The 23,611-nt window shown below is 42.2% G+C and overlaps 3 protein-coding genes across 3 annotated transcripts in view; 1 reads left to right on the top strand and 2 right to left on the bottom strand.

The window, feature by feature from the left end:
• The window catches only part of LOC109464383 (ADAMTS-like protein 1), a 30,431-nt gene extending 29,181 nt beyond the window's left edge, over nt 1-1,250 (top strand). The window contains 1 exon segment of the mRNA XM_019761330.1: nt 15-1,250. Within this exon segment, the coding sequence (XP_019616889.1) occupies nt 15-166 (152 nt within the window). The 3' untranslated portion in view covers nt 167-1,250.
• Nucleotides 1,251-2,001: 751 nt separating this feature from the next.
• LOC109464400 (stabilizer of axonemal microtubules 2-like) lies at nt 2,002-8,526 on the bottom strand. Its single transcript, XM_019761370.1, has 4 exons — nt 8,330-8,526; nt 5,265-5,441; nt 3,852-4,054; nt 2,002-3,703 (listed from the first exon to the last, which is right to left on the bottom strand). Exons 1-4 carry the CDS (start codon nt 8,365-8,367, stop codon nt 2,676-2,678), a joined length of 1,446 nt encoding a protein of 481 aa, XP_019616929.1. The 5' UTR covers nt 8,368-8,526; the 3' UTR covers nt 2,002-2,675.
• A 3,361-nt stretch (nt 8,527-11,887) lies between these two features.
• LOC109464382 (GON-4-like protein) overlaps nt 11,888-23,611 on the bottom strand; it is a 21,815-nt gene continuing 10,091 nt past the window's right edge. The window contains exons 18-32 of the mRNA XM_019761329.1: nt 23,519-23,607; nt 22,913-23,072; nt 22,098-22,214; nt 21,829-21,931; nt 20,237-21,654; nt 19,903-20,074; nt 19,301-19,529; nt 18,854-18,980; nt 18,438-18,554; nt 18,053-18,156; nt 17,225-17,721; nt 15,875-16,062; nt 13,539-14,740; nt 13,164-13,266; nt 11,888-12,943 (exon numbers count right to left, since the gene is read on the bottom strand). Of these exons, the coding sequence (XP_019616888.1) occupies nt 12,788-12,943; nt 13,164-13,266; nt 13,539-14,740; nt 15,875-16,062; nt 17,225-17,721; nt 18,053-18,156; nt 18,438-18,554; nt 18,854-18,980; nt 19,301-19,529; nt 19,903-20,074; nt 20,237-21,654; nt 21,829-21,931; nt 22,098-22,214; nt 22,913-23,072; nt 23,519-23,607 (4,782 nt within the window). The 3' untranslated portion in view covers nt 11,888-12,787. The remainder of the gene's footprint in view (nt 12,944-13,163; nt 13,267-13,538; nt 14,741-15,874; nt 16,063-17,224; nt 17,722-18,052; nt 18,157-18,437; nt 18,555-18,853; nt 18,981-19,300; nt 19,530-19,902; nt 20,075-20,236; nt 21,655-21,828; nt 21,932-22,097; nt 22,215-22,912; nt 23,073-23,518; nt 23,608-23,611) is intronic.

The following is a 23,611-nucleotide window of genomic DNA, read 5'->3' as shown; positions in this document are numbered from 1 at the left end:
CTCTTTTCTACCAGATGAATGCACGGACTCGTCAAACTACTGTTCGCTGGTGCTGAAGTTGCGTCTGTGTTCGGTGGCGAGGTACCAGCAGGACTGCTGCGAGAGCTGCACAGGACCACGGGAAGTGCAGGTAGAGGAGGAGGAGGAGGAGGAGGAGGAAGAGTAATAGTTCAGCACATCTCTCGTCTTAAGGCCCGGTCACATTTGTTGTAGGTCTTCATACAATTCTGATGTCATAGGATTTCCTGCCAAGCTCACTGTGTAGTATCCAACCACCGACAAGGATCTACATTGTAAGGCAGCCTTCTCTCTCTCAGTAACAGACAGACGAATTTTGTACAACACATGGATTATCCCAAGAATGCCCTCATTTTGCAGTTGTACAACATATACGTGTATGTGACCGAGCCCTTAGAAAATTGTTTGTTCTGTTACTTTTTAGGTTCACTCACCCTTCAAGTATGATTTTAGAGACATTTAATACAACAATTTTATGCAGTTTTGCATCCTTAACTTTTAAGCAGGTCAGTTTTACACACTGTTAGATGAGATTAAGAATAATTGCAGCTGTCAGCCACTATACCAAGAACTTGTGAATAATGTATTGTATTATAATGTGGCTCCATACTACATGTAGTGATTTTTGGTGCTGATCAGTTTTTACTTGTCATACTTATACGAATACACAATCATCCTATTTATTAACCTTTTGTGATTCTATCAGACTTTTCTAGAACCAAAACAATGTGAAAAAAGTTTCCCTGGGAAGTTCAGTTGACGATTTATTGTCCAGGCTTTTACTCTTACTAATGGATTTTTTATTTTGAGAATAGTCCTCAATACTAAAGAATTAAGTAAATACCATGATATATTTATTTTGTATTTGGGGAAAAATTAAGTTAAACATAGATAGTACATGAAGGATGATATACATGTATATGGATGCAATATGAACTTCAAGGTAATATCAGAGTCCTAGCTGTCCAAACACTAACAGGTTTATATAGTCTGGTCGCAGTCAAATGCAGTTTTAGTTCTAGATCTTCAACTACTAATTTTTAACGACCATATACACAGTGAACTAGACACAAGTAATACATATGTTTTAGGTGGAAATGAACAATGGAATTAAATGGAACACAGAGCTACTGAGCATACTGATGGAATGTTCCTGTTGAGAGTTGACCTCCCAAGCTTATAGGCATCTTTCTGTGGTATCAAGTTGAAATAAAGTTGCCTTTAATATACGATCAAAATCTAAGAAATAGTCTTGTTAATATAGTTGTCTTTGGCAGTGTTGCATTTTACATAACCATACATTAAATAACTTTATGTTTGGATTTTCAATTATCATCATTTTGAAGATATGAGATCAAAGCTTGAAATATCCCCTGATGACCTTAATTGTTACAGTAAAACACTGAAACTGCAATTAAAAAGCAAAACCAACAACACATTTTCCACGTAAAATTTATTTAAATCTGTTAAAGATGTGGACAAAATGTACATCACTGACAACTCTACATTCAAGAGAAAGTCAACTGCAATGATTTAGATTATGATGTCATATTTCATCTCTGTTATTAGTCTACATGATGTTGTCTAATCATATATACATGAAGCTGTTTGTTTTCCTCTAACAAAGTTCTTATCTATAAAAATTATAAATTTCAGTATTTTGGGGTAGGAAAAATTCCCTAATGCTAGACTTACAGCTAATGTCACCATGTAATTCATTACAAAAGTGCTGATAAGGAAAACCTTACAAAAATAGGTCATCTTTTAGCACATACGTCCTTTGCAGCATCTGAGCAAAGTAAAATTACCTAAAGTACAAAAGGGGCTTAGAGGAGGGCAATAGGACATTCAGGTTCTTTTGCAAAAGGAAATTCCCAGGATCTCAATTTTCAGTACCCGCTTGTAGAATTTTACTTTGCATATCAATCTTTTGCATTGTTTAATACCAATTGATTCCCCTTATTTTCATGGGCCATTTTTTAATTTTTTTGTACACTCCCTCTAAGCTTCTTTAAATTGCCATGGGGCAAATGTTAATACCTAAAACTTCAGGCTAAAATAACTTTGTCTACTAGGCACAGCACCAGTCATTCCCTAACATTCATTACATGCTTGTTGATGGTCTGATCTGCAGATATACCTTGTATCAAAGTATGGTTAGTCTACCCCTTAGATAAAGACAGGTAATTTTTTTGGTGTTCAATGCTAGAAAATTAGACTCTAACCTTGCAAAATATACAAGCACTGCAAATCTAAGATCTGCAACTTAACAGTCATCATCAAAAATGACGACAAACAACATGAAAGATATACAAACTACAATCTGAAAGCAGCACCCAATATTCAAGTGTCAATGTAAGTTTCCCTTCATACAAAAGGTCAGATTGTCATGAACTGATTTGTTAGACTTTACAAAAATGTCAAGATTCAGATTGTGTTTTCCTGAGGACCAAAACACTGCTGATTCTTTATACTTTGTATCCTCATTTATGAGGCATCTAATAAGACTGTCATTTGAAATCTCATATGTAAACTGTCATGAATATTTCTGATTTCCCCATCCCTTTCATTGTTTTGTTTGTAATGTGAACTACATAATTATGTACTGTTCCCTGTTTGGTAAACACAAAAATGTCCTAAAGTTTGATCATCAATATCTACGCCATCACAGCCTGAGGTTGTGTGCTTGCCAGGGGCTGGACTGTTTCCTGGAAGGAGTTCATAGAAGTGTTCATTTCCATGGCTTTGGTGGTCTGCGACATCCGCCTGAACAGTTTGTGTCCACGCTGGTCATCGGTCTCGTACGCCCATCCCGACCCCGTGCCGGGCAGGAACACCGCTGGGCAGATGTCGGCCTTCTTCGGAGTGTAGCTTCCCTTGTACTCAGTTCTGTCTTCAAACGGAGCCTCGCTCTGGTAGGCTCCGAGGTCGGGCTTGAAGCTCTGTGTCGGCGCCTGAGGGTGCTTGATGTAGTGGGCGCGGAATGTCGTCGTGCCCTCGAATGGCACATCCGGCCTGTGGTACGCGTCCTGGTGGATCTTCGGCCCGACCCTCTCGATCTCCCACCGCCTGAAGGAGTCCTTGAAGGTGGTCTTGTCGTCGAAGGGCGCTGTCGTGGCTCGCTGGCGGGAGGGGGGCCTAGCCGGCCTGGCAGGGGGGACCACATGGCCCCTGTACTCCAGGCCATGCGTGGTACGCAAGTCCATTTCTCCCACGGGCTTCACATACGCTTCCCCGGCATGGGGCACGTACGGTTGCGTCGCCCACTTCTTGAACTGTGTCTTGAACTCGGTGTCTCCCTGGAACGGGTCACGCGACTGCATCGCAACCTGGTCGGGCTTGAAGCTCTCTGTCTTCGGACCTTGCTTCTTTGTGAAGTCCCTCTTCTGTGTGGTCATCCCGTCAAAGGGCACTCCGCTGGGCCTGTACATCTCCCTCTCCCGCTGCTGCTTCGGCTCGAGCGGCTTGGGCACGTACCCGGTCTTGTACTCCGTCCTGTCATCAAAGGGAATGTCGGACACCTTGGCTTCGGCAAGCGGCTTGAAGCTGACGGTGAGCGGGATGTTCTTCCTGGTGTAGTCGTGCCGGAACGTGGTCATCTCTTCCATGTGGCCCTCGGACGGCTTGTAGGCAGCCATGGGCTTGTGGGCAGCCGCTCGCTGGATCTCCCACTTCCTGTAGTCAGCTGGAAGGGTGAAAATAAAACTGTAAGAAACTATACTTTACTTCTACATATGTATATGAGACAGCATCTAAAAGAAACCAGCAAAATACCATTCATTAGCGAAGAAATGCCATTTGTGTAAAATTTGATTCAAGAAAAGACTAAGTACTTTTGTATGTGGGGACTGTATCCATCCTCCCAGCATCGACCTTGCGCTGTGGCTCGTGCCTGATGGGTTTGACGACAGGAACGGTGTGTCCGATGTACTCCTGCTTGTAGGATGACAGCAGGTCCATGTTGCCGGGGATGGGAACGTATTCCTCAGCCTTGGGCAGGGCAATCTTTGTCACCTTGTAGGGGACGTAGTCCTTCCTGGAGAGAAAAACATAGACAATTGATAAATTTTCAGGTCTTGAAAGTTGCAAGTTTAATAACTTTCATAATGCTGTAGATGCCACATTGCAAACAAACGGAATTTAAAGATATCTACGGCAATTGCACCATCTGTCATCAGGTGTTCAAGACATTAATTACGGACAAGGCCTTAATGATACCATTTTTTAATGTGGCTGTCAGAATCATCCATATATTAACTTGCAGTTACCGGTATGTGTCTAATAATTTGTAGATTTCACAGCTGTGATAGCTGTCAGGGCAGCAGGTGGTTTGGATGTGGGATAGCTGGTTGCCAGGGGCAACCACAACACAATTGGCCTCAGCCAAATTAAGAACAACCAGGCAAATTCAATTTCTGGTGCCAAGCTGGTTGAAAAGCTGAAAAGCTCTGTGAGAAGTGTTGGCTTCTCTAATTTTGTTTGGAGAAATTGAAGGAAAAAACCTTTGAAACTCCCTCTCCTGTCACGCCATTATGGATGCCACAATAATGGGCTCATTTAAGTTTGAATGATGTGTTTAGGTTAAAGTACATGACAGCTTTTAGTACTAATGTGGGTTGGGTCATGTTGTTTTTGTTGTTGGAAAAGCTAGTTTTTTTGTTACAAGGAAGCTGTGTGGGGTAACTGCTGAATAATACACAGGCAGGCAATTGAATTTGGACTTCAACGCAACCACATTGAAAAGCAGCGTCATGATGGAATATTTTGCAGTTCAAATGCCATCGCCATGACAACAATTGTGCCCACTCGTCCTGAGATAAATAATGGATAGCAATTTTGTCCAATTACAGAGGATGAGGACGCGAGCACACTGACATCAAATATTCATGTTGCCATGGGTGGGGCATGCCTCCTATATGACGTTGTCACCATGGTTTGCTCCCTTGCCATCCATAAACATTCCCTGACAGGATCGTAACGTAGGTGACATACTGCCCTTTAGTCACTGGAGTTGTGTTGTTTTGGTAGTCCAATGTGGAAATATCACCTTGGCCTTCAAGCTTTTCATACTTTACATATTGTTTCATATTTGAGGGTCATAAGGGTATACATGTGTATATAAAAATCATACTCTTACTGCTTTCAGAAATGGCAGACCAAAACAGTAGTATTGTTTTAATTTTTTCAGCAAATTTTTCTCTCATTGTGTCCATGCGTTTGTCTTTGTATAGTCTGAGTCTACTTACTTGAAGGTTGTGACCCCTTCCATTCTGCCTTGCCCCCTGATTGGTTCCTCATTTGGTTTGAAGGACTGGGTGGGCAGGATGGGGTGCTTCTTGTAGCGCTCCGTGTACTCCGACAGTTTGCACTGGTCGCCACGCCCCGCGATCGGGGCAGCCGGACGATGCGGGCAGCGATGCCGCCTGTAGAGAGGAAAAAATAAAAGAACATCTCATTAGTATTCATATTTCATACCTCGCTGCATCAGTGTATGTCTAAATATACTGTAAGCTAAGTGTAACAACAAGAAGTACACATTTTTCACATCTCATTCATCCAGGCTAACATGGAGTCTGACACACTTGTAGGGATTCTCAGGGAGAATAATTTCTTGTCTGGAACATCATCCAACAACAATAATGACCCCCCTTCACACCAGCTTGACTATTCAGAACAGGGATTGTACAAAGGCTTTATTTTTGGAGTGGCTAAAATCGAAGACAAGTACCCATTACTGCTTGGAATAGCCCGGCTTTATGGCTTATAGTTATACCAAGGGCTCTCTCTACATAAAACCCCATTCCCTTATCTTCTTTCCACTTCTCAGCTTTATCAGTAAGGCTACTGGACACAGGTACATAATTTAAAGTCTTAAGTACGCAGAGTGTCACTGCTTTTTATGGGAGGAAAGGGCCATAAATACTGTTTGGATAAGGCAGCGTGTATCTTTACTGAAGGCTGCTCAGCTGAAAGCGCCTTTGTACGTGTATAGATTATTGCAGCTGTGCCCTTGTAAGGTCAGATGTGTGGCGCTGCTTCAATCCATTATCTGTTTGATTATGAACATGGCATACTAGTACATTGGGAAGGAGAGAACGACTGTCACCCTAGGGATTGTATCAGCTGAACAGAGTTTTATGAGAAAAAAATTCTCTTATGTTTCTCCCATGAGGTATTTTTTCACTCTACTTCTCATCTTCAATTGAGTGCTTTTTTATGGAGAACATTGCTAATTTTCCTGTCCCTTTGAACCCTTCCAAATGTCCATGATGAATTGTAATTTTTTACGCATTTGCCTGCACCTTTGTAGCTACAGCATTATGCTCTGCTGACATGATCCATTTATTTTATCTACCTGATCAGGAATGTGATGCACTTTTCAGAAGGGAAGGACCTGTAACTGCCTAGGGATTGTTTCAGAACAGTGAGAATTTCAACAGATAAGCATTAATGTTTCTCTTGGCTTTTTTCATTCTACTTTTCATCTTGGTTGAGTGATTTTTTTTCTCAGAGTAGATGCTAATTTTCCTGCAGTCCCCTTTAACTCTATCAAGTCTTCAAGATGGATTACCATTCTTCACACAATTTACTACCACAGAGGCGTTGTTAAGGGTGTGTTGGCATGCAAACTGCAATACCACCACTGCGCACTCCTCAATACAAAGGATAATTATGCGATGAATTTTTGATGATTTTTACGTCAAGCTAACAACCATCCATCGTTACTTTGTCTACTGCTGAAACATACGACATCCTTACGTGCAGGTGGGCTATACAGAAGCTGTCACGGTTGCTCCAGTACACAAATTATCGACTGTTGCTATGCCGTGTACACAGCAATAGGGTCATAAATTAGCCACATTACTACCAATGTTTTGTATGAGTATTTGTACACATTTAGAATTGGGTGCAATTTTGTCACACCTACAAAATTCTCAATTTGTTCAGGCATGAAATAATGTGAAATGCGATCCCATTGGTAGCGATGACAGAATCAAGCAAACAAATAGATGAATAATCTGAAATTTTGATCTTAACATTTAGTAGTCTTCAGCACAAAAGGCAAATTTCTGTTCCTATAGATTCAGTAATATATCAAGTGATAAAACAGAACAGACACAAATGGTAAACATTCAGCCTCGACTTTTGGCTGGCAAACTCTCAACGGCTAGTCGTTAATACCACAAGTTATGAAAGGTTGCCCTGACATTGCCTAAGAGTTCAAGTACATCACATTAACTCTTTCTTTTCCTCTACACAGGTCAATAATTCTTTGAGTCCTCTTGCCTACTGTCTATCAGAAAAGCTACCTAGATACCAGGAAACATCTTTAACTTCTTATTGCATATATATATGTGAGATGTGAAATTGAAGCTATAGAAATCGTTTGCTCTCTCCACATAACCTTGGCTGTTAACCATGGTTGCCATGCGAGTCCTTATAAACATTTGCGCGGAAAAATGTCCCATTAAACATCATTAAACCAAGAGGTTGGAACGACGCCCAGTAACATAAGCATGACATTCTCAGTAATCCAGGTACAGGCTGGTTGGGATCATGTTTTACAAACACTTTTGTTATCTGGTAGTTAACGAGATACACTTTCTAAACGCCATTATTCGAGCTAGCAATTAGCTTTAAAGGTTAAACTTCCAAACCGCATGCCACGTTTGGGAAAATCAAGGGCATTATATCCCTGGGAAAATCTACCATAGCAACAGGCAATGAGAATAAGCCAAGAAGAAAACGTTATGTAAACTTTTAGATTTAAGTTTGTTCTTGAATCGATAAGGCAGTATGTTTTATCATACTGACTGCTTAGTGACTAACGTTTAGATTTCTCCAGCGTTGAATATATGAAAGAGAATGAATAAAAAATGCCAGGCCATTGTTATGTCAGCAATGATAAACCATCGATGTTTAACCCTTGGTCATTGTTTGATAATACCTCGATGCGTTGCTAGTGTACACTGAGTATTGAAGCTCACACTCTGGGTGTTAAATAAACAATCGGCACAATGAGTAGGTTAAAGAACATGGCGACCACGGAAGAAAAACTACGGGACCCCAACACAATTTTCTCCATAAAGGCGCGATAAAGCCGTGACATGATGTAAAATTTTACAGGTTGTAGTATGTACCACTGGTAGTAGGGAAAGCTAAGAGCAATTCTACTTTGGGGATTCGTATGGCGACCCGATACAAACGCCACCTGTTCGCGCGAAGCCAGCCAGGTTGTCAGTATACACATACAGGATACAGTACACACACGCTAACCGGTTTAATACCGTAGTTTCTCCCGTGTACTCACCCGCATGTGCAGATCTCACAGATGCACCGCTTCACCATGTTGTCTGGATCTCCAAGATGACTCCCAGATGACTTTGAAAAGGTCCTCCAAGATGTGAAGTGCGCGGGTGAAGCAACGAGAAACCTTGGCACTTCAACGTGTGGCCCCGGTTTTTAGCTGAACTGTGTGCGGGGTCTGTTTACCGGCGTAGCGAGGGAAGCTTTCGGTCGCCATGTACGCGGCTTTGTTATGGTAATGAGCAGGCTTTGTTGACACAATAGACCGCCGTCAGTTACGCACAGGCCACGCCTCTTGTGGGCGGGGCTAAAACACCTGAGCTACCCGCGCTACACCTTGGCAAAACATGTTAGGGACGTGCCGTGGTTAAAAGATCAAGTTGGAGAAATCCTAGGGGATGCACGTTTTATTATCTTAGACGTTTGTGAATCGGAAGCGGTTACACGTACACGGCAAGACGGTGTTCTTTTTATTCATTTTTCGCGCTGTGTCAAATGACAGGTGGATTGTAGCTTTTAGAACGGTAAACTAGCTAGGCGCAATGGGCCACATATCTAATCCCTGGAAGGATCCAGCGTTAATGTTGTGCCCTTGAGAATGGCACCTCACAACTATTTTCTGACTCGAACGATTTGGGTAAAATTCAATTCGGGTAAAAATGAGGCTAGCTTTGCTAAGGACGTCCTCAGGATGGGACGCAAAGCCGGAGGTCCCGTGTTTGAGGAAAGTTACTCCTCGATCGAGCAAGTTTCATTAAGAGCTCCACTAGAGTAGTGGTCCTTCCCGGTGTTAGTGGATCAAACCTTACATTCCGGAATTGTCAACATCTTGAAAAGGCGATAGCCACCAGTTACTAGTATGTCAATTCTTCAACAAATGTGTAAATCTCAGCGAATAGATCTCTGTTTGGGCTGTTAGTTAGCTTATATTAGTCTCTATCAAAGACCTTGACCTGATCTTCTTGGTTCGCTACTTCATGTGTGCGCGAATGTGTGTACACTTGTGTTGCTGTTTGTTATCTTTCGAAATGTGTATTCTTTCAAGAACTATGTTTCACAACGAGGTAATTGTTCATAACATCTACAGCGGGTAACGGCTTAAATTTTATTGGTCGCGCTTGCGTAGAAGGTGCACACTCACACGCCCGCCTTCCCGAAGAGATATTGCAATGTCAAGGGGTGAAGTTTTATTTTCGTTTTGTTTACGTAAAATATTCTCCTTTCCACAATAAAGTTATGATTACAGGTAAGTGGGTATTGTGAGCCTGGGGTACCTGGATATTCAAATACTATGGCTGACAAGTGACGATATGAAGAAAAATACCGTCAGGCAGCTAAATTTATATCAGTCGAGGTCTCATCGGTATCAAATAAAATGACTTCTATAGTTTCATAAATGAAATGGAATGTAAACAGCATCGATTTCTGTGAAAATAAGGCTGTGCTTAATTTTGCGTTTTACTCACATGGTGCAATGATATACGTGTATGGGGGCAGACAAAACTGTAGTTAGCAGGCTGTAGCTAAGCCTATCTTTAATTGTTATTCCTAAGGTCAGAACACGATCGCTAAGCAAACAATTGAATTGTATTTCATTGGATCAGCATACAAACCCCGACATGTTTGGCCAGTTTCTACAATTTCTACTATTTTTCCAGGTACAAAATGTACACGGGGAGCATGGTAACGATCTATACCTCTACCGTCTTCAGTAAACTTCTTCAGTAAACATTCTGGTGGTGCCAAACGACAAGACAATGTGGCATGCAGTTCTACCCTAGCGTGTGACAACATCATCACTGTGTTACAGTATTGTTATTGGTGCGTAGTAACAGCATTGCCAATTACATTATTAAGGGACGGATCAGAAGAGTTAGAGTCGTACGGGGAGTGTAATACTGGAGGAAATTGATGGCAAGGGTTTTATCTTTTAGCAAAAATAGTCTAAAAAGAATAACGCTTAAATCACGGAAGAAAAATGGCAAAAATCAAACGCGCCTCGTAATGTAAGAAACAATATTTTATGGTTCGTCCCTTGCATAACCACCACTCACAGGCCTGGCCGTCCACATCCAACAGTGTTGAACTGTAATTTCAATGTTCTCGTGTTATAAGTACAGCAAGTTGCTGAGAAGTGGTATAAAAAAACGCGAACCAATAGAGAGACGTACCAAGACTTTAGCCTGGATTCCAGGCTACCAAGCATCTGATCGAAACTTACATCTGCTTAGCGACAACGTAGCTTGTTTCTGTGGTGCTTGGTGGTCCTAACATATATATACATATACATAACATGGACCAATGAGGATCGCTGTTTCAGCGTGTGAATGGAAAATGTCATATAATTCATGTATGTCAAGTGGAAAATGTGAGTACTTGTCACCCAGCTGAAATATGTGAAAAGCCGTTCTAATGGATTTTTAAGGGTATTTTAAGAACATCTCAAAGACCATCAAACTATGTCAAGAATTACCCTTATACCATATTGTTTTCTGACAACACAGCATAAAACAGGACATATTCGACCCAAAGAGCACAACATAGCACCAATGCTCAAACCAGGTTTCCATAAAAATCCACCATAGAAGTCTAAATTATGTGAATTTAAGATCGAAAGACCGAACTCGAACCAGTTTCCTCGGGTGGATGAAGTTGTAATAAAATCCCTCTACGAGGGTGTTAGGAGGTCATGAGTTCGAGTCCCAGCCAAGCAACCAGACACCTGGGGTTTTTAAACGATCTATAAAGTACTGGTATTAGTTACCAGTGTTTGTTTGGCGTGGAGTTGACCTGTGTGTTGTCTTACACTGTTATGACCAAGGACGTCAACCCCATGGGCTTCTTCATTGTCCCGATACAGGTCTATATTTCCCGTTTGGTATCCCGACATTTGTAACTATGGGAGGCACAAAGTCAAATTTCCTTCTCATTGTCGAGTAGTTTTCATCTAATAGTACCACCCAACAACTATCTGAGATGGTAGGTCCCACTTATTGTGCTGCATGATGCCAGTCATCTACGTGTAACCCAGACCAGTCTTGATTTCTTCCCCTTTTACAGCCACTTCTACCTGACCTTCCACTTGTCCCTGCACTCAGCCACACCCTGCGCAAACAAACTGTACTGGCTGTGTTGGCTGGAGACGGGTTTCAAATTACCACCCTGGTTGGCACAGTGAACTGACGCAGGCTTCCACACATTTTGGGTTGAGTCAAACCTGCCCAAGAATGCTACCAAGGGGTAAAGTAGTCTTCTTGGGCAGGTGGCTTAAGGGTTGCGCCTAAGGAAACAAAAATTCGAAAAAAAAGTTGATTATTTTGGGCTGTGGCTTCAAGAGGTGGCCAGTTGTCAGGTTTGATCGTATTCCCTGTCCCAATCATGTCCACTGGCTCAAAATTTAAAAGATTCCATTAATTTTCGACCACATTTTAATGAGGAAATACTTTTAATATACGGACTGGCAACCTATAAAAGAAATGGCCAATGGCCTGATGAGGCAAGCACAAAACAAACATGCAAAACAAGTCAATATATCTCTCAGACACAGTTTGATGAACTGACATACTGGTCATATTTGGTTTTATTAGAATCCATAGTGCAACAAATAATAATGTGTTGACAGAACAACAAAAATTGCCCAAAATTGTGCCGAAAGAGATCTACATGTACCTCCATTGATATTGTATGGCTCAACACACTCTTGAAAACTCGAGTATAGCTGTACTGAATACTTTTAAGTACATGCAAATACCAATACAACAATGGATGAAAAACAAGCACATAGGAGGCAAATACTTAAGTATCTGATTTCTACACATCTTGTAGAATAAATAATCTGTCACATCATTTCAAGACCATTACTCAAAGCCATATTGTATAATTTCTGGTATCTACATGATTGTACAACAAGTCAAAACACTTTCCTATACTGTGCTATGACACTCTCATTTAAGCCTCCATCCAATACAGAATGAGAATTGTTATACCTGATCCTTCAACATGTGATCAGTACCTTGTTCTACCACTTGCTCTAAATTTCTGAACAATTTATGTACAAAGGAAGTCTTTGAATAAGAGTAATCAGCTTTTTTGTCATCTTATGAAAAATGAAAATAAGGACAAAACTTGAGCATTCAAACAAAATTTGAACTGTACAAACAGCACAATAAACATATTTTGTATTAGGGAAAGAAAAACATGTATGCCTTTGGTACTGTTTCTTTCCACATTGTGTGTTTAACACACACTGGTATATCATAATTTACAGCTATTTACAACATATAAGGTAATGTTATATGCATATCAGAGTTGTGCTATACAAGTATTTGTCATATTCCTTTTCCACAGCAATGAGAAAATTAACTACAAAATGTTGTCTGCAACAAAAAGTTTGAAGGTGACAAGTACTGGACTCCTCATGTTTCATAACTACAGGATACCCTCTGTTGATCTCTACAGAGACTTAATCATCCTCCATCTCTATAGGGTCTGCATTGTCTTGCTCGGTGGAGTACTCACTGCCATCTTCCTCCTCCGTCTCCCCGTCTGTACCTGTCTCCTCATCAGTAGAGGTGCCTTGGTGATACAGTGCCATCAGCTTCAGAAAACGGTCCGTCACCTAATATAGTATTTCATCAAAATACAAGACAGTTAGGCCATACAACTTCACTAACTTGTTGAACAGGGTGTTTGTCACTCAAGGATGGAAATAGGTGTTATTGGATGGGAAGCAGGGCTCAAAATTACCTCTTGCTTGCACCACCAAGCCTTTAAAAGTCAATGTGCAAGAAAAAAATTAAGAATTTATTGTTCGGTATACAAAAAATATAAAGCCTGACCTGTTGTTGGGTCCTGTCTCCCAGCTGTTCTGCTACAGAAGAGAAGGTTTCTGGAGTAGCTCCCTGCTGCTGACAGGCCTGGAGAAGGGTTCTGTCCTGGTCTCTGTACACATGTGGCCATAACACATTAGCAATACCCATTAAATGTAACCTAAAGGTCAACGTATACATTTTGGACAATTTTCTGGGGTGGGAACTTTTTTTAATAAAATGAATAGTTCTGAAAACTCAATAGTCTATACAAATTAAGTCAGAGTTTAGAGGAACAAGACTAAAAAAATTGGTCATGTTTTACAAAAAATTTCTTAAAAATTACTAAAATAAGAGTAACTTGAAATATTTAGAGTAATTTAAAATAAGAGTAACTTAACATACCTTGTCCACATGATAGCACCATCTCCACTGCTGTTCTTTTCATCTGCTTCATATTTACCTTCAGTAAGCTCCATCTTTTCATCTTCATTCTCAGACCTTGTGGAGATTTGTTCCTCATGTCTTGCAGAGCTTGTTTCCATGTCGTCCTTGTGTCCTCCTTGTGACAAGGATTCTGCTGTCATGTCTTCAACAGTGCCTGATGTACCACTTCCAAGATGTGATGTAACTGCTGTATCACTTGGTGTATATATTCTAGGGTCATGTTGAGTGTCTGAATGTTCACTTTGCGTACCTGAGCGTGATGAACCTGTGCGTTGATCATCCTTGGCAATGTTTCCACCATTTTGTACAGAATTTTCTTCCTGTTCTGATACTTCAGATTTTCTACATGTTCTTCTGTCTTCCTCATCAAATTCTTGCCTAAGTTTGTCTCCTCCATCATGCTGACTTGATACACCATCTTGACCCATTTCTATACCCCACTTGTTTTCTGTGCCAGTCATCTTTGATGTTTCTAACTCTGAAGCAATACTTCTTGCCACTATTTTGGAGGCCTTGGGAGATCCTGTACCTTGTGTGGTATAGCCAGCTGACACAGCTGTGGTAGACAGTTTACCCCTTGGTGTAGAGGACTTTGTTGACTCCTTGCTGACTTGTGAGGCTACTGCTTCAAACTCTACTGTTTCACTCTGCTCTGTTAACGTGTGGGCTTCATCACCAACTTGGCAAACTAAACCAGGTGACGTCACAGCAGCTGCTGCACCAGGTGAAGCAGTGGCAGACACACCCTGCGGACTGTGTCCCAATGTTCTGATGGATTTTGGTGACTCCTCGCTCCCTCCAGAAGCTGTACCACATGACGTAGTGACAGACAACCCTGGATGACTGTGCCCTGATGCTGTGAGTGCTTTAGGTGACTCCCAACTACCCTGAAAAGCTGCACCAGAAGGTGATATAGCAGCAGATAGAGTTTGTAGACTGTGCCCTGATGTTGTGTGAGCTTTAGGTGACTCCAGACTGTGCCCTGATGTTGTGTGAGTTTTAGGTGACTCCTCGCTGCCCTGTGAAGCTGCTCCAGGTGAGGTAGCAGCAGACAGAGCCTGCAGACTGCTGGGGGAGGCTGAACCTGACCCGCTGGCCTCCTCCAGGTCACTGAACTCTGCATCCTGACTCTCATCCCCTGAGCTCAGCTTGTCCTCATCCTGTGGACAGAGGAGTAGTCAGAATGGACAAGGTTATCATCTATCAAGACAAGATAATTATTTGTACAGTGCACCTTGAGTAAAGCAGTGTCACTGAGTGTGTTTATCTTGTCTACATAAAACAGAAATAAATGACTAAATATTGCAAAATGTCTTCACTCTACTCTACTGTGCTTGTGTTATCATCATCATTGCACTTTTTTTAATACCTGATATTTGTATTTATTTCATCTCTTTGTCTCAAGTAACTGATCGGTTAACACTGCACCCTGAATAATGGGTTATGCATTGTACTTCATTAACTCATGCTTTGATAGATTAACTGACAGAATCTTTTTGTTTTGCATGAAAGAGCATGCGTCAAAATGACAAAGCATTAAATTCACTATATATCCTGTGTCTGCATAAAAAGGCAGCCTTCCTAACTCCTTGTTTAACCTTCTCCCTGCTGCCTACATGTAACCCCATAACCAATACAAATTTGGTGCCAAATGACATCCTTAGTAGGCTGAAGGTACAAGTAAGGTCAGGGACTGTATAACATTCAAACTCCTTGTAACAATGACACTTAGGACGTCATACTTGTCAGGAGGTGAATTATGAGGTTTCTGATCTTGGCAACGAGCACAATACGTCTGCCAAGATCACAATGCAACAACAACTGAAGAGAAACAGTGTGATCAGCCCAGACAGAAAATCTATACACACGTTATGCAGACTGATTAAGTATGCAGACAGTATTGAAACTGGTGAATAGGGGTTACGTGCAGGTTTCACTAACACTACATGTACATGTGCATGTACGTGTTGAACAAATAAAATAGTAATGATGCTAGTGCCATTTGACTTTTGTCCTCATTCATAACATGTCTAAATGATTCAGACTGATTGTAAAGGGCATGCATGAAAACTATTAATACCATGTACTCTGTAACAAAAAAGAATATAACACAAAAAAACAACCGTTTTCTGCCAACAACATCACATTTTTGTCTTGCAGATACCAATATGCTATGCATATATGGAAAGGGGTTGATTCAACCTACTCCTTAAAAAAAATTATTAATGACAAATTGACTTTGAAAGTCCAGTTTTACTGCTGAGACTTTAGGTTCCTGAAGGACTGCCACTGACCTCATCTTCCTCCTCCTCTTCCTCCTCCTCCTCCGTGAACTCGTGCTGAGCAATCTCCTGCAGCCTGCGCCGGAACGACTCCACGATGGTGGCGCTCTTCTGCCAGTCAGGCGCGGGAATCTCCTCACACAGGTCCCGCAGGTTCCGCACCGCCTCCTCCGTTACCTGCTCCAGCTCCTCATCAGACTCTGAAAGAGGTCAGGTGAAGGTCATGTACTGTTACAGTAAATTTGTCATGAAAAATTATTTATATTTTCATCAATGTATGTCTGTGTGTGTGTCTGTCTGTCATCCAGATAACTCAAGAATGGCTGGATGGATTGCTTTTATATTTGAGTGTTGGTAGGATGTGACGAATGTTGAAAATGATTAGATTTTGGCCCCCCTGGAAGCTTTTCTAGGTACTGCAGTGGAACATCTGGTTTTCAGCATGAAAGTTCATCTGTGTTGGTATATAACATTATGATAACAGTTTACCTTTACATAACCAACACCGAGTAAATTGGGACTTACCCCAAATTTTCGACTGACTCCGTCAGCCTTGTTAACGGAATGGACCCTTCTACTGCAGCTTCCGGGACGTGACGTCGGAAACACGTGGTTGCAGCAGAGGGTCATACGTGGCAGATAACCTATGACGCCCCCCGTCTCTGTTCAGTGTTGGACGGTTGGCCCAAATGTACACCGCCTCTTTCACTCCTCTCGCAAAGAAATCCGGTTCTGTGTCCAGCATTTTCACCTTATCTAGTGAGACAGAGTGTCCTGGAGATTCTATATGTATATGCTGGGAAACTTCTGAACTGATGGAGCTGGGACGTTGGTGTTCAAGGAACCTTGTTTTCAACGAACGCTCAGTTTCTCCGATGTGTCTCTTGGCACTGACCCTTGTTAGTGGCACCTTGACACGGAATGTGGTAAACCACTCCACATTTATTTTCCTTCATTTTCGTCTCACTAGATAAGGTGAAAATCCTGGACACAGAACCGGATTTCTTTGCGAGAGGAGTGAAAGAGGCGGTGTACATTCGGGCCAACCGTCCAACACTGAACAGAGACGGGGGGCGTCATAGGTTATCTGCCACGTATGACCCTCTGCTGCAACCACGTGTTTCCGACGTCATGTCCCGGAAGCTGCAGTGGAAGGGTCCATTCCGTAAACAAGGCTGACGGAGTCAGTCGAAAATTTGGGGTAAGTCCCAATTTACTCGGTGTTGGTTATGTAAAGGTAAACTGTTATCATAATCTGCTTTTCTGGTTTTTGTTGTGTACTGTTAGGCCACTGATTTGATCAAATGGATGATCCTCTGCGAACCTCAAAAGTGACACAGCATGTGCATGAAGCATGTCTACCTTGTGAACTTTCTTCTGCATCTTCCTCATTGGTGGATTTTCTTGTCTCCTCATCCTCCCCAGCTCCTGTCTCCAGGCCTGAGCCCAGTGGACAAAACTTGGCCAGCTCCGATGTTTGGTGAGCAGACAACTTTTGTGACCGTGTCTTAGCCTTCCTGCCACGTCCTGCCTTGGTGTTAGAGCTGTTTTCAGTCCCAACCAAATCCTGGTCTTGGGTCAGAGGAGATGAGCAGCTTTCCTCCACCATGGCTGTGTCCAATGATGGGCTGTCCCTGGAAGTTTCAGAATCAGTCTTCTTACGACCACGCTTTGCGGGGATTTTCCTGCGTGTCCTGTCGGGAGTGGGGCTCTCCCTGGTGTGGAGGAGAGCCTGGTGTCTCAGGATGATGTCCTTCTTGGCCTGCAGGTCTTTGGGCGTAAGTTTGGTGTTGCAGGCAACACAGTGGCGGTTTCTTCTCTGGACCCGTAGGTCAGTGGACGACTCATGGCACTCACATCTGTTCAAAATGGGAAACAAAATCAAACAAATTATTCACCTCCTGGTCATGTGACTGATGAATGATGGCAGGTGCTATCTGAAAGCTTCTCTGCTGAACTGTGCGTATACGTAGTTAATCCTTCTGTCACTACAGATTAGACTACTAAGCTAAAAGTTCTTTAAAAATACTAATATGCATTTTATCAAACATCTTCCCTTCCTTCCCTTCTAATTGTTTTAATGATTTTTGTGAGACATGCATAATATTATGAGATGAAGATTATTTTCAACATAAATAAAATGAAGTTGGACAGCTCTGAACCTACATGACATTTCTCTCCCTTACTTACCTGCACTCCTTGGTGCCATGTTTCTGTGCCAGGAGCAGTTTCCATGGATCCACTTGTTTCTTCTCCCTAGTCACTTCCTCGTCATCTTCTTCTGGCAGGACAATCTGGAGACAATAGAATGAGCATAGTCATTGCAAATTCTTACCCAATGGGTGCAAGTGACAGGAAAAGGATAAACAATCAATGAAGCACAATAAACACAGGTACATAAATGTAAATTACTCTAAAAGCTGGCTCTAAATTGTAACTTGTGAGTTTTCTATTTCTGAGATAGAGGAACAGGAAAGATCCCACTTTTTCTGTAATGTGTGGGTTTGAATTGGACATATTTGAATTGCGGGGCATATGATTAAAAAAATTAATACTTTTGTGGAAAAAGTCTTACTTCCTCAAAACTATCAGGCACTTCATCCCCATCACTGTCACTGGCCATGTGGATCTCCTCAAAATCTCCCATCATACTTTGGGGTGGTGGCAGGTCAGGGAAAAAGCGGGTGAACTCCTGGAAGTGTTTGAGCATTGATCAGTAATTAGCATCAATCATGTTGTATTTGCTCTTACCTATCTATTTATTTATTGAGATGTAGAAGGATTGACATAACAGGTGACGATCACCTTAAAGTTTTAAGATGTCAACCTGGAGACCAGGCTATAAGGTTTGGGGAAGGATCCCTACTCTTTTTGACAAGTACAGCAGGAACTTAAAACATGCTTGAGGTGTGATTCTCCTCAAACATGGACTCTTTGCTTTACTTTTCATCTGAAATTGATTTTGACTTGACTGGAAGAGCTGAATCTGACCTGCAGTAGGTATGGCTGTCCCTGTAGCAGTGGAGTGATCTCCTGTCTCAGCCCCTCCAGAGAAGCGCCCTCCCGCATGTAGCTGGCAAACACTCGCAGCACCTTCTGGTAATGGTCTGGGTTCTCACTGCATGGAGAGGAGCAAGTCAAACAACTTCACCCCACTTACCCAGACTGCTTTGCCTCCCCAGGTACTTTCAACATCAACAATAAAATAAATCTTATGTAATCTCAATAAATCTTTGATTTGATTGGTTTTTGATTTGTAGACCAGCTTGTTACATACTACATAATTCTTTTGTCTTCAATATTGTTATTATTTCTTTTGGTGATGTTACATTTTATTTGTATGTAAGTGTAATTATTATTGCCTTTGCCCAATCGTCAGAACATATCTGTGAATAAAAAATAGAAAGTCCTAATAATATTTTCTGCAGTGTTTCTCACCTGAAGAAGACCTCTAGTTTCCTGAGGAAGGACCTGGCCTGGACATACTCCTGATGTTCCATGAACAGGTCACACTCCACGGCCTCGGCAGGCTGCAGGAAGGCCGCAAACTCCCCCAGCAGCACCGGCCAGCGAGACAGGACCCGCCGCAGCTCCTGGTACAGCTGCACGATCGTCTTCCCGTCCTGGTGACCCTGGTGGAACACCTGCAGCACCTCATGGTACTTTCCTGGGTGAGGGAAGGGTGAGGGGAATGTTTTTAACCTCCAGGCTGCATAGCCACATAACCAATAAAAATTTGGTGCCAAAAGGCTACCTTAGCAGGCGGAAGGTGAAAAAAAGTTCCTGGTACAGCTTGAATCCCAGTGCCTGTATGGAACCCATAATGTATTGCCTGCTAGTACTTTAGAAGAATGTCTCGTTTAAGGTCATATTTGAGTACATGTATTTAATTTTAAGGATGATATCCAGTCTATAGTTTTCAAATGTAGTGTCAGAGAAGATATCATCTGTAACGGGAAAACTTCTGATCGAACAAAACAAGGTAAAATGCAGGTTTTGGTCAAGTGCAGAACATTGTGCCAATTGTTTGTTGGACCTACCCTCCTCATCTCTGAGGGAGTCCCTGACCCTCTCCAGGAAGTTCTTGGCCATCATGGTCTCTCGTTCCTCCCGTAGCGGATCCCTGTCCATCAGATCTGAGTCCAGCAGCAGTAAGGTCGACGCCATGTCTTTCTGGAGCTGTTTCCTCCTCCGCTTGGCTTTCTTCTTCACCTGTAGATGTAAGTACAATTGTGTAAATAAACTTTGGCCCACACATCTCTTGCAATCTACAAGAAAAAAATTAGTACACAGATAAGGTAACATGTACATAGTTGACAAATCCTAATATGTATCAGAATAAGATTTTAACAAGATAAGAAGATACACCCTTACCATGACCATTCTCTTAGATGTTGCAGACTGTTCTTCACCCATCTGACCTTCTGCATCAGCCCCATGTTCAGCTTCTACATCTTTAGCCAACACATCCTCTGTACTGGAGACTAGCCCCTCATCAACAACAACAGGATTGTCTTCTGATACAACTTGGTCTACATGTGCCTCTTCTGAAGGATGTGCCGTGATTCCTTCTACTCTCTGAGGTGTACTTGGTTGCAGTTGTTCTGTACAAGGCTGCTCTGAACATGGCATTTCAGTTCTATCACTTTGTGCCACAAAGACATGTTGTGGTTCTGGTTGTTCTGTAAATGGCTGCACTAAGCATGCTGCTTCAGGTCTCACAGTTTGCTCAGAAACATCTTGCATTATTTGAATTTCCTGAAGTTTCAAAGGAGTGCTGGAATCCTCTGTCATACATATGTCTTCAGCAACACTCTTACATTCTTCCCTTCCTCTCTCCTCACTTAGAATTGTCCCTGCAACACTTCTATCAGGACCTGTACATGTGGATTCTGGCAAGTTTGTAGCTTCTTGAAGGGGGCTTTGCCGGTTCTGATTCCCTTCATCCACATTGGTAGATATCTCTTCCACATATACATCTGCACTAGCCTGACTGTTTGTGGCAGTTTCCTGTATGGTGAATATGTCTTTGCAGGGTGGCAGTCCTGGTGAGGTGGTGTGAGGGAGTGGTAGATCACTGGCTGTTGTCTCTTTTGGAGTCTGTCCTTGCATTTGAACACTGGTCACAACGGAATCTTTACATAGCATTTCCCCTTCTCTAGAGTCTATTGCAACCTTTTCTACTGACAAAGAGCTAGTGTGTGATTGCTCAGGTACTGGATCAGTTGTACTTGTCACAGAAGCCGTTTCAACCAGTGAAGTGGGGACAAGGCTGGATGATTCCACTGTACTGAGTGTGTCTGCTACTTTTAGTGGCAGATTTGAAGCAGTGCTGTTTGAAAGACTTGACTGTAGGCAGGTATTCTCAACAGACTGACCTGTACTGCTGATGACAACTGTTTGGGGAGATTGTGTCATAGAAGCTGTGGTGGAAGTCGGTGAGACAACTACAAACACACCACCTGCTGTGCCCCCTAGAGGCTGGACACTGCCCTGCAGCCCAGGTACAGCTGCAGGTGGAGAAGTCTGACTGAGGTTGCCAGGGACAACGTTGCTAGGCAACATGATGTAAACAGGGGTGCTGCTATCAATACTGCTGATGTGAGAAACGTCAGTTGATTTTGGGGCAAGAGTTTGAAGTGTTTTTGCAGTATTTTCTGCTGTGGATGTAGAAATTGTGGCAGATGTAGTGCTACTACTGGTGATGTTCACAGTACTTTGTACTTTAGATGGGGACTGAAAGAGTGCCTTCTTCACTGACATCACTGGTACAAAGCCCTTGGGAAGGATACCTGCAAACACAAGAAAAACAAGAAATCAGAGAAATACCTGTGAAGTGGATAGAAAAAAGACAGAATGACAAGAAAAGTTTACAATTCCCTCTGGTCAATTCCTGAAAAGTACTGTTGATAATATTCATTCCTTCCTACTACAAACTATACCTCATCACCATAATGTACATGTACCTCTTTGTGTAGGTGACAGTTTTTCTGACTTCTTTGGAGACAAATTCCTCAACTTCTTACACTGGAGAGGTTCTGTATTCTTTTGGCTGTCCTGCTGATATTCCTGTACAAATATCAAAAGGAAACATGTTTACTTAACAGTTGGAACTTGTCAAAAACTGTAGCCATAACATTTGTAGCACCATAGTCATAAGCCCATAGTCATTTGTAGCACCACAGTTATTGTCACCTATTCCAAAAGGAAATGTCCTAACACCTGTCAGTCTCACCTGAAGCCACTCTGGCAGGTGTTTTGCCTGCAGCTGTGCAGGTGGCACAGCCTGGACTGCCTCCATATCAGGACACACCAAGGGGAGGGCAGGCAGCTGTTTGGTCTTGCTGTACACCTGGATGGGACAAAGAGGTCTTTTAATTAACCTGCAAACTAACCCCATAACCAATAGAGAATTGGTAGCCGATTGGCTACTTCAGTGTGCTAAAGGTTCCAATTGTCATGCAATCCACACAATCCCTGAGAGTGTTTAAGGATGGTTTGCACAAATACCTCCACCAGTAGTTACAAGCACTGTTCGACAGGATTGTCAGTTTTTTAAATTATGTATATTGTAAATATGTTATTGATTTAGATGTGTTTGTGACTTGTCTAGTTGTCAACCATGTTTGTATAATGTATTGTCTCTGTGAATGAATACCAGGAAGACTAGCGGTGGACCCTAGGGTCCACCGCTAATGGTTATTCTAATAAAGTTTCAAAGTTTCAAAGTTTCAAAGGTTAACATGTACCAGAGGCTAGTGAGAAAATGGTTATTGCACAGGTCCCACCCAAGCTTCTGAAATAATGAAAGTAATTATATAATTAACTGATCCTCTACACTTTAAATATATCATCCAAATTTAAGGGTACTGCATAAACTATATACTATAGAGTGTACAACACATGTTGGCATAACATTCAAAGATCAAGTCATGAGGAATTCTTTTACCACTTATAATAGGCCTATTGTCTTTTAAGTTTATTGAGAAAGCACAATTTTGTTTTATCATAGAAGTATGAAAAAGTCTAGTGTGTGAAACTGGTGCAGACCTGGACAATGTTGCCTGTCTTCTTCTTGTTGGCCTTGAGGTTCTTGATGCGGATCCTGATCTGGTCGGATGTCTTGGTGGGGATCATGTTGTCCCTGATGTAGTGGATCATCTCCAGGGTGGACATGCCCTGGTACTGCTGCATGCCCAGGGCCAGCAGGCTGACACAGAACAACACAAATAGTTTAACATGCAGGGCTCAACATACTTGGGAATGTACTGTACAGAAGCAATACCGGGGGTAACTCAGGTTGTTGACTCAGAATCTGAGGGTTCTGTATTTGAATCCCTGGCAGGCCTCAATCTTGTGTCCTTGGCTTTACAACTACATTGCACATTTATTATCTCACTCCACTTGGGTGAAAATTATTAGTAACTTTAGTTATTGATGTCCTCTCAGATGGGGTATTTGAAGACAGTCACATCTTGAGCTCGTTAAAGATCCCACCCCACTTATCAAAAAGAGTAGGGATCCTTCTCGGTTTGAGCAGTTCAAACCTTGCAGCCAAGTCTTACACAGCTTGTGCTTACTGTACAAAACTGGAATGTTACACCGAAAGGTGGTTCACTGGTTATGCAAAACAAACCAACAAAAAGCACATCCTACTTGTCTTCTGCCGGGAGGAAGTATGGTTTCTCCTTGCCATGTTTGATCGGGTCATACAGGACAGGTCCACTTGTGGGGAGGAGGGCAGGGTAC

This window comes from Branchiostoma belcheri, unplaced genomic scaffold, assembly GCF_001625305.1.
Source record: "Branchiostoma belcheri isolate BF01 breed outbred unplaced genomic scaffold, Haploidv18h27 scaffold138, whole genome shotgun sequence".
In the NCBI taxonomy this organism is placed as follows: Eukaryota; Metazoa; Chordata; class Leptocardii; order Amphioxiformes; family Branchiostomatidae; genus Branchiostoma; species Branchiostoma belcheri.
Note: the sequence above shows the minus strand (reverse complement) of the source record. Positions and strands in the feature narration are given on the sequence as shown.

Excerpts from the sequence above, each read along its gene's own strand:
- LOC109464400 (XM_019761370.1), bottom strand. The coding sequence starts at position 8,367 with ATGGTGAAGCGGTGCATCTGTGAGATCTGCACATGCGG. Across the intron at positions 5,442-8,329 it reads TGTGAGATCTGCACATGCGG|GCGGCATCGCTGCCCGCATC; the intron begins GTGAGTACACGG and ends TCCTCTCTACAG. Across the intron at positions 4,055-5,264 it reads GAAGGGGTCACAACCTTCAA|GAAGGACTACGTCCCCTACA; the intron begins GTAAGTAGACTC and ends TTTTCTCTCCAG.